The 16936-nt window shown below is 34.7% G+C and overlaps 1 protein-coding gene across 10 annotated transcripts in view; it reads left to right on the forward strand.

The window, feature by feature from the left end:
• The window catches only part of AHI1 (Abelson helper integration site 1), a 214049-nt gene that overhangs the window by 86973 nt on the left and 110140 nt on the right, over nucleotides 1-16936 (forward strand). For 9 of the 10 annotated variants that reach the window (XM_032274708.1, XM_032274711.1, XM_032274712.1 and 6 more), the window contains 2 exons: nucleotides 2912-3108; nucleotides 8823-8849. In XM_032274708.1, the coding sequence (XP_032130599.1) occupies nucleotides 2912-3108; nucleotides 8823-8849 (224 nt within the window). The remainder of the gene's footprint in view (nucleotides 1-2911; nucleotides 3109-8822; nucleotides 8850-16936) is intronic. The other variant, XM_032274710.1, reaches the window with a different exon arrangement.

A 16936-nucleotide genomic window follows, 5' to 3' on the forward strand; every position in this document is an offset into this window, starting at 1 on the left:
AGAAAGAGTTATTTTTTCTTTTATACAATTTGTCCATTTTTTGGTAGTTTTGAGCAGCAGAGTAAATCTAGTCCCTACTCCATTTTGGTCAGAAATGGAAGAAACATGTTATGTCATTTCCTTTTTAATTTTTATTGTGGTCATTTATTTATATATTTTGTTCTTAAATATTATTATTTAAAAATTTTATTAGCTCTGTCATCCAGTCTGCACTGGAATGCAGTAACAGCCTTCACCTCCAGTCTCAAGTGATCCTCCCACCTCAGCCTCCTAAGCAGCTGGAAACTACAGGCACATGGCACCCTGCCCAGTTAATTTTTAGATTTTTTTTTTTTTTAAAGAAAGGAATTGGAAAGAAAGTGTGCTGATGTGTTATTTAGCTGAGTTCATGACTGCTGGCTTCTATCTGTTTTGAGACTAGCTAAAAGTTAAGATGATTAAGAGACAGGTGAAGGTACAACTAGATGCTAAGATAATATCTACAATAAAAACATCTGGAAGGTTGTAGAACTTTTAGGAGTGTTGAACCCAGTGAGGCAAACACTGAAATAAACATCTATGAGAAAGTTTGAGTAACTCATGATTATGGACAGAGCTATTTTTCTAGAAGAGTTTTTTTAGAGAGAGGCTTGCTCTGTCACCCAGGCTGGAGTGCAGTGGCACGATCTCAGCTCACTGCAACCTCCACCTTCCAGGTTCAAGTAATTTTCCTGCCTCAGCCTCCCAAGTAGCTGGGATTACAGGCATGTGCTACCACACCCAGCTAATTTTTTGTATTTTTTGTAGAAATGGGTTTCACTATGTTGACCAGGCTGGCCTCGAACTCCTGGCCTCAAGTGATCCGCCTGCCTCAGCCTTCCAAAGTGCTGGGATTACAGGTGTGACCCACCACACCTGGCCTGTTTTCTTTTCTTTTTTTTTTTTGAAGAACGAGAGAAAGAAAGAAAAAGAATAAAAAAAAAAAAAAAAGAAAGAAAAAGAATAAAGGAAAGGGAGAAAGAGAAATTTTTAAATTTTTTGTAGAGACAGGGTCTCACTGTCTTGCCAGGGCTGGTCTCAAACTCCTAGGCTCAAGCAATCCGCCCACCTCAGCTTCCCAAAGTGTTGGGATTATAGACATGAGACACTGTGCCTAGCCAGTTTTTTTATTTTAATGAAGACTCTTTAAATGTTCATATTACAAAATCTGTTCATTGGTCTGGGTCCGTAGGAATGTTGACAATTATTAACCTTTTCTGATTCATGTAACATCAATGAATAACCTGATAAAAATTATGAATCTGCTTTCCAGAAACATTTGTATATACACATTCGCATTTCCATAATAATTTCAGTAGTCCATAGACTTCCTGAAGGCTCATCCACTGATTCCACATTGTGAATCCCTGTTTTGAGATTTCTTTCTTTCATGTCATGTTTAGGAAGGATTTCCATTTCAAGATTATATAACTAAAGAAATATTTTTTTAAATGATGAATTTATATATTTTTTCTCCTTTGTATATATAGACAGACATTTAAAAATGTGTCAAATTCATATGTTTTAAATGATCAAATAAAGTAATGTGTATGTGATAGCACCCTAAAAAATGTAAAGTGCCACACAGGTGCTACTATGCTCATTGCCATCATCATCATCATCATCATCATTAAAACATTCACCCTTTGAGCCAACTTCCTCACTCTAGAGAATTAAATCCAAAATAGGAATTATGTTAAGAAACAAAGTCACAGTGACTCACGCCTGTAATCCCAGCACTTTGGGAGGCTGAGGCAGGCAGATCATGAGGTCAAGAGATCAAGACCATCCTGGCCAACATGGTGAAACCCCATCTCTACTAAAAATACAAAAATTAGTTGGGCATGGTGGCACACACCTATAGTCCCAGCTACTTGGGAGGCTGAGGCAGGAGAATTGCTTGAATCCAGGAGGTGGAGGTTGCAGTGGACCGAGATCGTGCCACTGCATTCCAGCCTGGCAACAGAGCGAGACTCTGTCTCAAAAAAAAAAAAAAGAAAATCAGCTATCAAGTACTTATTCTTGCATGATCTATAAGGGAAAACAGAGAACACTATAGAGTTACCTCTTGTTATCCATAGAGGACTGGATCCAGAACCCCTGGAGATACCAAATCTATGGAAACTAAAATTAGCACTTATATAAAATGGCATAGTTTTGCATATAACCTGTGGACATATAAATAATCTATAGATTATTTATAATGCCTAATACTGTACAAATGCTATATAAATCGTTATACTGTATTTTTTATTGTTACTTTTCTTAAAAAATATTTTTGAGCCATAGTTGGTTGAATTCATGGATGGGGAACCCACAGACATAGAGAGCCAACTGTAGTCAGTATAAGAGAATGTAAAAAAAAAAATTATGGTGCTTCATTAAATGAGATGCTGTAAAACATTAATAATGGTAATGATGTCATTGTAGAAATATGAGAAATATTACCATTTAAGTTGAGAAATGTTAAATTGTATTTACATTATGATATCTTACATAGAATGTGTATATAAAAAAGTATACAGAAATATGAAAATAGTTTTTTTAAAGAGGCTTGTGAATAATTATTTTAGCATTTCCCTTAATTCTGTTATGCCTTTAATTTTTTAATATTTTTCTACATACATATATTCAAAGTTATTATCCCATCCCAATTTACATCGCCTTCACAGCTCAATTATAATGCTGCCTGACCTGAAGTTATATTTCCTTCCTTATGATTTTATAGCATCCAATAATTTCAAATTTTGCTGGTCATGGTATCTTACTACTACCCAGTTTTTAAGATGTATTATGCAGTTTTTGATTATTTGTTGAATGCTACAGTTTTGGGGCTTATTTAATTATGCTTTTGCTATGATGATTTAAACTAATTATGGATTTGTTTTTTCAGTTGCCCAGCAGGAGGTTGAAATGTGCAAACGCTACAACGGAACATTTCCATTACCTGGAATACACCAAAGTCAAGATGCCCTATGTACCTCTCCAAAACTACCCCATCAAGGCTCTTTTCAGATTGGTGAATATGTCCATACTGAAAATTCTTCAACAAAGATGCAACTAGTCAAACAGAGACTTGAAACTGTCACAGTATGTTTATTTTATGCTGTTGAAACTTTAAAACTATTTCTATCCTGTTTTACATTGCCATGCCAGTAAATATTCATTTAATGAAGTAAGTTAATTACTTAAAATTAGACCTTCTTATACGTCTATGGTTCCTTTCAGATGCTAATCCCTAAATCCTTAATTGCAACAGACAAACTGAATTTAGAGTAATTGATAATGCTGTTCTGACTGGATCTCTCTGTAAAGACTAACTAGCCCAGGACCTGGTGGTAAAGGAGTGCTCTGAACCAGATGACCACACCTAGAATTTAGCTTATGGGTATGACTCCATCTCCTAGGAAAGAAATAGAAACTGCGACTTTCTCAGCCCAGCATGGTTGCACACACCTGTAATCCCAGCCACTCAGGTGGCTGAGGCACAGGAATCGCTTGAACCCAGATGGCAGAGGTTGCAGTGAAGCAAGATCATGCCACTGCACTCCAGCCTGGGTGACAAAGTGAGATTCTGTCCCCCTTTTCCCAAAAAAGGAAAGTAAGTAAAGGCAAAGCATATCTTAAAATGCTGTGTTGTAAGAAATGGAATATTTTAGAGTGTGTTCTCAATAAAATAGAAGAAAACAATTTCTATTAATGAAGAGATGAAAAGAGAGTCTCAAGATTTTGATTTTAAAAAGACATATAAGAAAAAATGAATTTGAAGAAATTCAAAAGGTAAGCTTCAATTCATTCCACATTGCAGGTGGTAAAAGAGAAAGTTGACACTTTAAAATATCAGATCGATAGTGTAGAATAGAAAACTAATTTCAGAAGCACACAAGAATACAGAAAAAAAAGGTAGGTGAAAACTGTAGTTAACAGTGTAGCTCTGGGATCCAGATGCTTAGGCATAGGAATGGCATAGGCTACAGCCTGTGCCAGCTTTGTGACTCGGGATAAGTTTAAGTAAGCCTAATTTTCCTCATCTGTGAAATGGAGGTGGTTTTTGTTTTTGTTTTTCTTAATTTAGAGACAGGTCTCACTTTGTGGCCCAGGCTGGAATGTAGTGTTACAATCATCGCTTACTGCAGTCTTGTACTCCTGAGCTCAGGCAATCCTCTTGCCTCTGACTCTTCAGTAGCTGGGACTGTAGGCACATACCACCATGCCTGGCTAATTTTTAAATTTTTTTTTGTAGAGATAGGGTCTTGGTATGTTGTCCAGGGTGTTCTCAAACTCCTAGCCTCAAGCAGTCAGCAGCCCTCTTGCCTCAGCCTCCCAGAGTGTTGAGATTTCAGGCATGAGCCATTATGTTGAGCCATAAAATGAGGATCGTAATATTTCTTACCTTACAGGATTTTACAGATTCAGTAAGACCCTAAAAGTAAACCTCTTAACAGGGCGTCTGATAAATAGTGCCACTGATCAATGTTAGTTATTATTGTTGATAATGAGAGATGGATATGAGATAGATTGTGCACATGGTTTATCAGTGTTGTCAAAGAAGAGACCAGTATATATAAAAAGAGATAATAGAGATCAAATACAAAGGCCTTCCTGTGCTGAAGTCCCCAGTCTATAAAATGAAAGTATCTATTACCAGACCAATTAATGAAAAGACACCAGTGTCTTAGAAATGTCCTAGTGAAACAGTTTGATTTTTAAAGATTTTTTAAAGAAAAATCATAGATATGATGGGGAAAAAAAAAACAACTGGTTGTTAGGAACTAAGCTATCTTTGAACTTCTCCATAAGAGCCAAAGTAATAATGAAGCTGAAATAACTAGTAGTATAATACAAATTCATAAGATAAATCAGTGAGGAAAGGAAGAATTGTCCGCTTGTATGGTATTGGGAAACCCTGTTAACTATGACTTAACTGAAAAATGCAGTCAGTTTATATGCATATATGGCCATTTAGGTCATTTACCTAAATCAAATTCTCATTTACCAAGGAGTTAAATATGAAAATCCAGATCTTTTTAAAAACTAGGGAAATATGCTGGCAAATATTTCTCAAACGGATAAAAACATACTAATTTTTAAAGCCGTAGAAAATCCTCTCCCAGAATCTTGATAGATTATTGACATAGAATTTTAAATTTCTCTGTTTAAAAATATAAGGATGTATATGTATGTGTGTGTATGTAACACATACACACACAGACATATATGTGCAACAAACACCAGCCTGGGAAAATATTTACATAAAATATCTTGAAGCAGCCCTTTTAACATGCAAAAAACTAAACAGTAAGAAAAATAGTAAACCTTTAACCAAGAAATGAGTAAAAGAAATAAACTGTTCTTCTAAAAGAAGGAGATAGAAATGTTTCATAAGCATATTTTAAAAGTTCTATCTCACTACTAGTAAGAAAAGTACCACAGAAACTAGGTAAAACTGAAAAACAGATAATGAAAATGATGAGGAGGAGGATGTTTTGTTAAAGGTAGTGTAGCATTTTGTTAGTGAAAATTCCTAGAAAATTTTTCTCAAAGATAAATGGTCAAATGTAATAAGAAGCCTAAGCATCCTGAAAGATACCTTTGACCATACTTTCAGTAGAATTAAGTGGAAGTCCTTTTGTTAGAATTACTTTGACCTCCTTGAGGACAGGGGCTGTGCAGCCTTGTTCATTGTTTTATTCTTACCTTCTGGCACAGTGTCTGTCACTTAATAAATATTATCCCTTTTCTTGCTCCCTTGATAGAGATCTCAATTAGTTTTAAACTAAATATGCAAGGAATGCATTGAGACAGCTTTAGTTCTGACTATGCTCTCCTCCTCTCTCCTTTTCTTTATAAAGTCAGAGACTTGAAGGTGTACCAGGATGCGGATTACACTCCATCTCTGGGCTTAGATTTACCCTAAACCCAGAATATATGTTGGAATATAAAAAAAATTATATTTCTCAGTTAAATTTTAGAATATATAACTAGAATAAATTTATTTCAATATTGTAGTTCTTTTTATTTCAACATGTTTAATGTAATCGAATAATGCATGGTGTTCCAGATTTTAAAAGGAAGTCTGAATAGATACATTGAGTTTTAAAAATGAAGAGAAACATATTTCTTCACCAGGAAAAAAAAAAAAATGTGTTCCTTCTCTAAAACCTTGCATGGCAAAGTAACTTCATCTACGGATGTAAAAACAACTCACCAACGATGTAAAAAGCAATTTTCCTATAGTCTGTCGGTCTTTATACTATAAAACTTAATATCCTGGAATCACCTAAGTCTTATAGCTTTTCTCTAATTTAATTTTATATACCTGTCATCCTCAGATAAATAAAAAGATGTGAGAACTAAAGAAAGTAGATGTAAAGGAAGAATAAAATCAGAAAAAATGTTTTTTTAAAAATGAAATGAAAGGCAAGGGAGAAGTAAATGGGTAATTTATTATAAAAGAAAAAACTTCAAATTATTACTTTATTTACCTTTTCCATATCTTTTCTTTTTAAAATTATTTAGAGAATATGTCTACTTTGGTGTTGAGATAGATAGAAGCTGCCTTTGGAAATGAAAACTTTTGCTTTGGTTTTTGAAAACCATTATTTTTCCTTTATTGAGAGATTTCACTGAATTTATTTTTTTGGATGCTATCTGCAATGTATTTTCTTTCAGAATGTACCTAGTATGTATGGGAATAAAAACAGCATCGTCTTTATTCCTATGGCAGCCTCATTCTATATTTTGCAAGCATTTAGGTTAACTGAATTCCCACCTTTTGTCATTATGCCTTTTCTGTTGTTTCTTGCAATTGCATTTCAGTAGACCCCAAATTCCTTTTTTATTTCTTTGTTATTACAATAGGAATGTTTTTCTAATAAATTATGTTATAGGTTTAGAGTATGATTATTTTTGTGTATGTGTGAGTGAGTTGCATAATAAATTTAGTTTAGTAGGTATGTAATAGATGTTTAGGCATTAATGAGTAAAGGATACAAAAAATAGATAATTCTCAGTTATCGGGAAGATTACCATTTAGTCATAATATAAATCACTTAATCATTTCATAATTAGCATACTTGACTGCATGTTGCTGCCACAGCAATACCTAACAACATTCTTACCCAGGTAAGACCTCACGGGTAGACGGTATCCTGTAGAGCATTGGTATATCTCATTCTAAGTTTTCAGATCCAGAAATTTGGCTGTAATCAGTGCATCCAGAGTTGCTCCGAATCTGTAGTATCTATTTAAGATTACTCAATCCTACAAAAAGTTGATTAATAAATGAGAATCCATTAAAATATATCTGATAATATAATAAAAGGTAGACCATTCTGGCAGGCTGAACACTCAAGATCTCTCCCTATCCAAATTTAACCTGAAGCCCAGGCTAATGATCACAGAATTGATTGCTAAGCAGAGTCATAGGGGTATGGATTGGATGGGTTTGAAAATGTTTTATGCCAATTTTGACAAAAGATTGACTAATTTTCTCTACCCCACAGGAGATACCACCTTATATGTTAATTAATGATAACTAACGTCTGTTTAATTATTAGTAATAATTGATCTATTTCTGGCACTGTGCTAAATGCTTTACATTTTATTGTATTTAATCCTCAAACCATCCTATAGGGATGAGTTTTGTTCCCATTTTCCAGAAGAGCAATTTGAGGCTTACAGAGATCAAGCCACATAACCAAGATCACACAAGTAGTAAGCACTGGAGCTGGGATTCAGCCCAGGTGGTTGGACTCCCATGTCCACAGTCAGTTTTGCTGTCTCCTTTTAGTGACTGAATTACTGATATGCTTTAGACATGTATCTGCCGCTTAGAAATTTCTAGGTAAAAAATTAATAGATACTCTAGAATTGCAATTCTGGATACACTGATAAAATCAAATTTCTGGATCTAAAAACTTAGAATGAGATATACCAATGTTCTCAAGAAAATATCCACCTGTGAGGTCTTACCTGGGTTGCAGAATGCTTGTAAGTATTGCTGCAGCAGCAACATGCACTCAAGTATGCTAATTATGAAATAATTAAATGATTTATATTATGACTAAATGGTATTGCTCCAAATAACTGAATTATCTACTTTTTTAGTTCTCTTTTTTTTCTAAACTCCATGTTGATTATGACCATTTTTTACTAGTTCTATACTAGACTGATGATATACGCTGGTTAACTCCTAATTGGACTTGAGTATTTTTAGTGTCTCCTTAGCAGCAGATTTTCAAGTTGTCCATAATTCATTGACTTTTACTAGTGTCTCTTTCAAAATGATCTTTTCTTGGTCTTGTACCAAGAATTGTACATAGTTCCTTTCTGTAGCTCCTTCAATACTAGTCATATATTTTATCACTTAGTAGTATTTACTATTTAATATTAGATTTCATCTGATACAAATAATATGGGAATTCTGTTTATGGTTATTGTTATAGAGATAATTGTATATTGCAGTTAACTTAGCATGTGTCTTTTATACCTGTTAGGGTTCTAGTATATAATTTTATTATTCTATTAATTGGAGAACAAGTTTTTCTTGAGGCAGATACCTGTGAGCCCTCAAAATGTTTCTGATTGCCATTTGTTTGGGCAAGTTAGATTCACCCTGAATATGTCATTAAGTCTCTTTCATTGGAAACAATGCAGAGTGACAACTGCAGGATAATGGATAAAGAAACTTACAAATGTTAATTTAGGTTATTAGAAGATTAACATCTGAGTGTTTTGAAAACAGTCAATACTTTATTTAATGAAATTATGAATACTTCCTTATTTTATTGTATTCCTTTTAGGAGGTGATACAATCCTATGCTGCAAAAGTAAGTTGCTTTTATTACCCAGAAGATAACTTTGAAGGTATAGTGGTGCACCAAAGAATTGGAATGCACCATTCATAGAGTTTGGTACCTTTATAAAGGTTAATCTGAAGTATACTTTTGTTATTGGAGCTCAGGTTTCTTAAAGAATTATAATACTGGAAACTGAGATTTCAGTAAGGGTGATCAAGATTTGAGAATACTAAGTGATTGATTGAGATATACTTTGAGTAAGGGATCAGCAAGATCATTTCATTCTCTGAGAAAAATTTTGTATGATATTTAATTTGTATAAGAGACCAATCAATATAGTTCCAGTGGGTAGATGCTGAGTAAACTGTATAAGCATTGAAATGCATATAGGCTGTACACAAATGATTTATTGTACTGATAATGCTCTTCCTCATTTATAAGTATTTTACTTTTCCCTTCTCATTTAACCATACTGTATAGTAATCCTGAGAAATTGATTAGATATAATTGTTATTCCAGTTTTAGAAAGGAGGAGACTGATGTGAATTGAGGTTAAGCCCAAGTTCCCAAGTTAGTCTCAAAATGGTAGTGTGTAAAAAGACTCTTAATTATTAAACAATTTCAACTAAATTGTATCCTTGATGTTTTCAACAAAGCATAGCATGGCAACTTTCTTCCTTTTTCAAGGAAGGTTATTTTATGTCTAACTTTTAACTTAGGTGTTGGGAAAATAAATTAAGGAGTTGGAATGGCAACATGTGTTCATTCTTCCCTGTTCTTCTGTCCACTCCAAAAATTCAGTTAAATAATTAGACATCTGTTCATTTAACAGATATAATAATAGATCACAAAGAAAAGGTAAAACATCCAGAAGGAAAGAATTGGAATGGTGTTAGTATATTTAAAGACTGTTCCATATAATATCAATGTAATGAAAAAAATTTTTTTAATACAGCAGATACCTACTACCATTTGGTAGGCACTTGGAATAGAGTAGGATATTATCTCTTTCCTCAGGGGGCATCTTAGGGTGGGAGGAATATATCAGAAAATACAAGGTACAAGGCTTACCCCATCACTGAGCTGTCCAGCATCAGTCAGAACCCATCACTTTTATACCTAATTATCACAAGTCAACAGGATATGGAATATAGACAAGAGGAAGGAAGACGGGGGGAAAAGAGAACAAGCTATATTCTGACTTGGGCTGCAGATGTTCAGGAAATGTTCCTGATAGCAATGATTGGTGTAATGATTGTAGCTGCAAGATTACTAAACCTTCTTAAGCATGCATTGTATATAAAATCAGAGGCAAAAATATAATTTATTTTCTGACTAGCAATTCAAAGCTATTTCTCTTTAACAAATGTGCTGCATACTCTTCTTTTACAATGCTGTCTGAATGTCCAAAGAGTAAAGTGTCCTGCACAAATTGAGCAAGCCTTTATGGAGAGCAGCCTCTACGAATCTGGAAACTCCCCAAGGGTGAAGGACCATGCCATTCATCATCATATCCCTAGTATTTAATAAAGGTAGAATAAATACTCATTGAAAAAATCATTAATTTGGAAGTTAATCAGTGTCTGGAAAGATTAACTTTACTAGTATCTTCAGTTATTCTTTTTTATAATAGTTTTATTGAGCTATAATTTACATACCATGATGTTTACTCTTTTAAAGTATTTTAAAACAATTCACTGGTTTTTACCATATTCACAAAGTTTTGCAACCATCCCTACTATCTGATTTTAGAGCTTTTTCATCACCCCTGCATGAAGCCCCGTATCTCTTAGCAGTCATTCCCACAATTCCTACGCATACACACTTCAAATACAAACTCCTGTAAAAATTCCTGGCAGCCATTAATATACTTTCTCTATAGATTTGGCTAATCTGGACATTTCATATAAATGGGGTCAGATGATATGTAGTCATTTGTAACTGACTTCTTTTACTCAAAATTATGTTTTCAGGATTCCTCTATTTGTAACATATATCCGTGTACAACTCAGGGGTTGGGGGACCAACTCCCTGTGCAGTCAAAAATCAATATATAACTTGTAACTCCCCAAAAATATAAGTACTCATAGCCTGCTGTTGACTGGAAGCCTTACTGATAATGTGAGCAGTTAATTAACACATATTTTATATGTTATATGTATTATATACTATATTCTTAAAGTAAACCAGAGAACAGTAAATGTTATTAAGAAAATTATAAGGAAGAGGAAATACATTTACTATTCATTAAGTGAAGTGAATCATCATAGAGGTCTTCCTTTGTCTTCACATTGAAGAGCCTGAGGAGAAAGAAGAGGGTTAGGTCTTGCTATTTCATTGGGGGCAGAGGCAGAAGAGGTGGAGAATTGGGGAGGGGAGGCGGGAGAGGCGGGCACACTTGGTGTAACTTACTGGAAAAAATCCACCCGTAAGTGGACCTGCACTGTTCAAACCCATGTTGATCAAGGGTCAACTGCACTACTTTTTATTGCCAAGTAAGACTTCATTGTACAAATAGGTTACATATTGTTATATTTGATCAATTTTTGAACATTTGGGCTGTTTCTACTTTTTAGCTGTTAAGGTAATACTTCTATGAACATTGTGTGTATAAGTTTTGGCATGGATGTATAGTCTCATTTCTATGGGATATGTATCTAGGAGTGGAACTGTTGGGTTATATGGTAACTATGTTTGACATTTTGAAGAACTCCCAAAACATTTTCCAGAGCATCTGAACTATTTTAGAATTCCACCAGCAATGTATGAATGAAGTTCCAATTTCTTCTCATCCTCACCAACACCTGTATTCATGTCTTTATAGCCATCCTGGTGGGTGAAAGGTGGATGTATCATTGTGATTTTGATTTGCATTTTCTTTATGACTAATGATGTTGAGCATTTTTCTGTGCCATTTGTACTTTTCTTTTTTTTTCCTTTTTTTTTTTTTTTTTTTTTTTTGAGACGGAGTTTCGCTCTTGTTACCCAGGCTGGAGTGCAATGGTGCGATCTCGGCTCACCGCAACCTCCGCCTCCCGGGTTCAGGCAATTCTCCTGCCCCAGCCTCCTGAGTCGCTGGGATTACAGGCACACGCCACCATGCCCAGCTAATTTTTTGTATTTTTAGTAGAGACAGGGTTTCACCATGTTGACCAGGATGGTCTCGATCTCTTGACCTCGTGATCCACCCGCCTCGGCCTCCCACAGTGCTGGGATTACAGGCTTGAGCCACCGCGCCCGGCACTTTTATTTTCTGGAGAAATGTCTGTTCAAATATTTTGCCCAATTTTAAAATTGGGATTTTTTTTTTGTCTTTTTATTGTTTACTTTTGAGTTCTTTATATATTCTAGATACAAGTGTCTTATGAGCTAGATGATTTGCAAATATTTTATCCCATTTTGTGGATTGTCCTTTCACTTTCTTGATGGTATCTTTTGAAACAAAACGTTTTAATTTTTATGAAGTTCAGTTTATTTTTTTTTTGTCACTCGTACTTTTTGTGTTGCATAGTAGAAACCATTTTCTAGTCTGTGTCACAAAGATTTACTCCTGTGTTTTCTTCTTGAGATTTTTGTAGCTTTAAATCTTACATTTAGGCCTGTGATTATTTTGTGTTAATGTTTGTATGTGATACGATGGACAGGTCCACTTTCATTCTATTGCATGAGGCTGTCCAGTTGTGTCAGCACTGCTTATTGCAAAGAGTGCTTTGCCTATATTCAGTGTTAGCACCCTTGACAAAAGTCTTTAATCTTAACAGCAGAGTATACTTAGGCAGTTTCTCATCTATTAGACCTAGGATAATAAATTTTCACAAGGTGTCCGTTATATGAGTTATTTTCCCTTCTACAGTATTTTTATATTGTTGAAGGCTCACTTGTTTTTTCCACTAGCATTCTTTAAGCAAGTATTTATTGAGTACCTACCAAGTATTTTTCTAATTGCTTGGAATATAATAGTGAACAAGAACCTTTTATTGTAGAGAGACAAATAATCTTAAAAAGAAACCAATAAGGTAGTTTCAAATAATAAGTGATGTGAAGAAAATAAAAGAAGTTCATGGGACACAGAATGACGGGGAGGGGAAGCTACTCTCAAGAGGATGATCATAGAAGGCCTTGCTAAGAGAAACACTTGACAAGGAGCTAGTCATGTCCTGCAAAAATCCTAATCTAGGAAGAAAAGTGGCATGCTCAAGGAGCAGAAAGACCACTTTGCTTAAGCAGTGTAGTGAGCAAGCAAGAAGAAATAATTGTAAACCAGAAAAGTATCTGAAACAGGCCTCAATCAGTTTAGAAGTTTATTTTGCAGAGGTTAAGGACAGGACCCAGGAGAAAAAGCATGGAATCACAGACATAGGCTGCGGTCTGCCTTTCTCCAAAGATGATTCTGGGGGCTTCAGTATTTAAAGGGAAAAAACAGGCTGGAGGAGAAAAGAAGGTTATGGTCACAATACTGAATCCACAAGTTGCAAGAGAAAAGGAGCAGGTGAGGGAATAGTCAATTACATATTTATCTTGCCCTCAGAAAATTGGCACTTTCCAAAAGATAAGGTGAACATGGAAGCTACCTGTGGAGATACTTAACTTTTATCTGTAGCTATCTGCTTATAAATAAAAAGAAAGGATCTGCTGCATGACTCAGCTTTCAGCTTAATTTTTTTTCTTTTTGGCATTAGATTATAAATTACCTCAGGGAGGACTAACACACACACATGCTTTCTTTCTGTCTCTCTTTTTAAATTTTAAATAATACTATTTTCACTTCTAATCATTATATATCTGTCCCTCCACACTCTTCTGTAAGCTTCTTGAAGCCTGGGAACTTCATCTTTTTTTTTGAAATATTAAATCACCTATCCTAGATGAATATAAATTCAGCCAAGTTGAAGTTTATTATGTTTAGTAGAAGAATGTTGTAAAGTAGAATGTATATTATAGTCAGATTCACCTCAGAACACATTATTCACTGAAATCATTTTTTTAAAGGTTTAAAAAATAGAGAATCTAGAGAAAATAATTCTTTAATTCTTCTATTTAAAACATATATTTGGATATTTTTGAGATTTGAGTAGAGTAGTGGTTTTCTGTTATTTGGGGAGGATTCTTAAAAAAAAAAAAAAAGTTTTAAAAAACATAATTATTTTTTCACGGCATTCCAAAACTGGGTAACTGCAAACTAAGATGAGAACTTATGGAACACAAAAAAGAAACAACAGACACTGGGGTCTACTGGAGGGCAAAGAGTGGGAAGAGTAGAAAAGATAACTATTGGATACTGGACTTATGCTGCATGATGAAATGAGCCATGCAGCAAGTCCCTGTGACACGAGTTTACCTCTGTAACAAAGCTTCACATGCACTCCTAAACCTAAAATAAAAGTTAAAAAAAGATGTATTATTTTGACACTATTTGGAAGACGGCTTAACTGGAGTAGTACAAACTATAGTAATCTATGTGGAATGTGTTGAGCAATAAAGTACGAGTGCCAGCTTTCTAGCCTTGGCAAGTAGGTGGAGAATGATAGCTTTCCCTAAGAAAGTAAACAGCGGGACAAAGGTTAGTTTAGTTTTTAACTTAATGATCAGGACATGTATTTTAGATTTAAGAAACATCAGCATTAGAAGACAGATGAATTGGTGAAAAATATGCCTGCCCAGTGTAACTATGATGTGAAGGAAGAAGAGGAACTCAGTGGATCTAACAAACAGCACTGATGAGGAACAGCTAGACATAGCAGGATAACCAAGAAAATATGGCTCCGCAGAAACAAAGATAGAAGGATCAATGGCGGGGCGGTATCAGATAGAGGCCCAAGTGAATCTGCCGAATTTGATCATTTGAACTCCAGGGTTACCCTAAGTCCAGATTTAGTTTTATCATGGAGACAAGCTTTGTTGCAGACGGTTGAAGATTAAAGGATTCAGATATATGGATCACAGTTGTGTGCTGTTTTTCAAGGAGTTTACCTTTTAACGAAGCTTAAGGATGTAATGGAATCAGAGGGAGGATTTTAGTTGGTTTGTTTGCTGTTTGTTTCTGTACTAAAATAGAAGGGTCTGTGCTTCTAGCCTGTGAGGAAATAGCCAGTAGGAATTTGAAAGTACCATTTGTTTTTTGTCTTGAAGCACTGTCTACCCTATCACCCAAGCTGAGTGCAGTGTCATCATCACGGCTCAGTGCAGTCTCGACCTTCTGGGCTTAAGCAGTTCTCCTGCCTCAGGCTCCTGGGTAGCTGAGACCACAGGTGTGCACTGCCACGCCCAGCTAATTTTTTTATTTTTATTTTTGTAGAGATGAGATCTTACTATGTTGCCTAGGGTGGTTTTGAACTCTTGGACTCAAGTGATCCTCTGCCTCAGCCTCCCAAAGTGTTGGGATTATAGGCATGAGCCATTGTGCCTGACCTGAAAGTAGAATTTGGAAGAACTTTAAGGATATCCCTAAGAGGACAGAGGGATGAATCTTAAACAGAATGCTCCTCTTCCTGTGACCCTAGAAGTAAAGACATGAGGATAGGTACGAGAGGTGCATTCTTTTATAAGTTTGGAAATGAGAAGTTCAGGGGTTTAAGACCAAAATTTTCTCTGTGAAGTAAGGCAGTGAACTAAGAGAAAAAGAGGTAAAGGTTTTGAGAAAAACAAGATGCATTGAGGTAAATTGCTTTACCCTAAGGAATATTGCTGGATAATTGGTTTGAGCCAGGACTAGATCTTAATTTTAAAATTCACGTGAAGGAATCATATCAGTAATCTATGAACCACCGGTCCTTGGCACCTATCAGAGGTTCAAAAATCTTGATTAAATATTACCCAAAAGACTTTACAGTGACTGATTCAAATTTGAATACTGATTTTAGCTAAAGTAATCATAATGAACTGGTTTGGGGGTAAGATTTTCTGGCATCTTATTGCTGTAGAAATTTTTCTTTAACAGTTACAGTGTTTTCTTCCAAATCCCTCACATCTCTATCCTGGCTTGTAAAGAAAACACCTGAGGGCCAAGAGGTCGTATTTGAATTGCTGTTTATAATATCATAGGCTACTCATTGCTTTGACTTTACTAAGCTAGAAATCACAAGTAGCATAAGCTACTCTTAATATTTATATTATGAGAATGTAAAAGATATCTGACTTCAGATATCTTGAATGCACTTTGGCTCAAGTTTTCTGTGTAGCTTTTTCTTTGATACTGGTATTTTAATTTTTACAACAGATACATGATTTGCAAAAAAAGTTTCCTGGGTATTATTGATTTTTTTTTTCTAATGCCACCAGAACTGCCATCAGATTAAAATATTATCTGCCTTATTGTTCAGATTAGTAGAAAAATATAACAACTGTCTGGGAGAGAGATGAATTTGTGAACTTTTAAGTATGTAGACAGCGTTAACATTCTCTTGGTTATAATTTAAAACCAGCTTGAGGTGTCCTCACAGCTTGAAACTTCATAAACAATTCTACTTCAGATGAATGTAGCATATAATCTAAAATTAGCTAAAAGGTTAGACTTGTAAGTATATATGGAAATGAGTACTATATCTCCCCCAAAGCTTTTAAATTTTAATCACTAAAAGAGAAACTAATTGTCTGCTTTCTTAATATTGTGCATTCTATTTTATGTTTAGAGCAGCAAGTTTTTTAACATGAAAATTAACCCCCTTCTAAAGAATTAGTATTTGCATATTTTGCTTGTCTGTTTATATCCTAAAAGAGTAGGCAAAACAGTTTTGTGACTAACTTGGCAGAAGTTCCAGGTGATTTTTTTTCTTTATTATGAATTATGTTAAATTTTTATACTTTTAGTTTTCTCCAATATGGAGGTATTAAACTGACTTTGGCAGACTGTGGTTTTTGCATGAAGCAAACAGAAAAGTGTGTTGTGAAAAGAGGGTAGATTGGCGCAGGGTAGACTATCTTAACCAACCTTTCTGTTGTTGTAAAATTATTAAGCAATTCTTTTCCACAGCATATATTTCAAAAATAGATATTGCTTCACTCTATTTAATGGTTATTATTCTTTTTCTTCCTCTAAATGAAGTAATAAATATGTACAAGCTAGCCTTGAAAATGCTTTAAGTTCTAATTTCAAATAAAATTGCTAATAATAACAATAA

This window comes from Sapajus apella, unplaced genomic scaffold (assembly GCF_009761245.1).
Source record: "Sapajus apella isolate SASKATOON/1434 unplaced genomic scaffold, GSC_monkey_1.0 scaffold6, whole genome shotgun sequence".
Taxonomy (NCBI): Eukaryota; Metazoa; Chordata; class Mammalia; order Primates; family Cebidae; genus Sapajus; species Sapajus apella.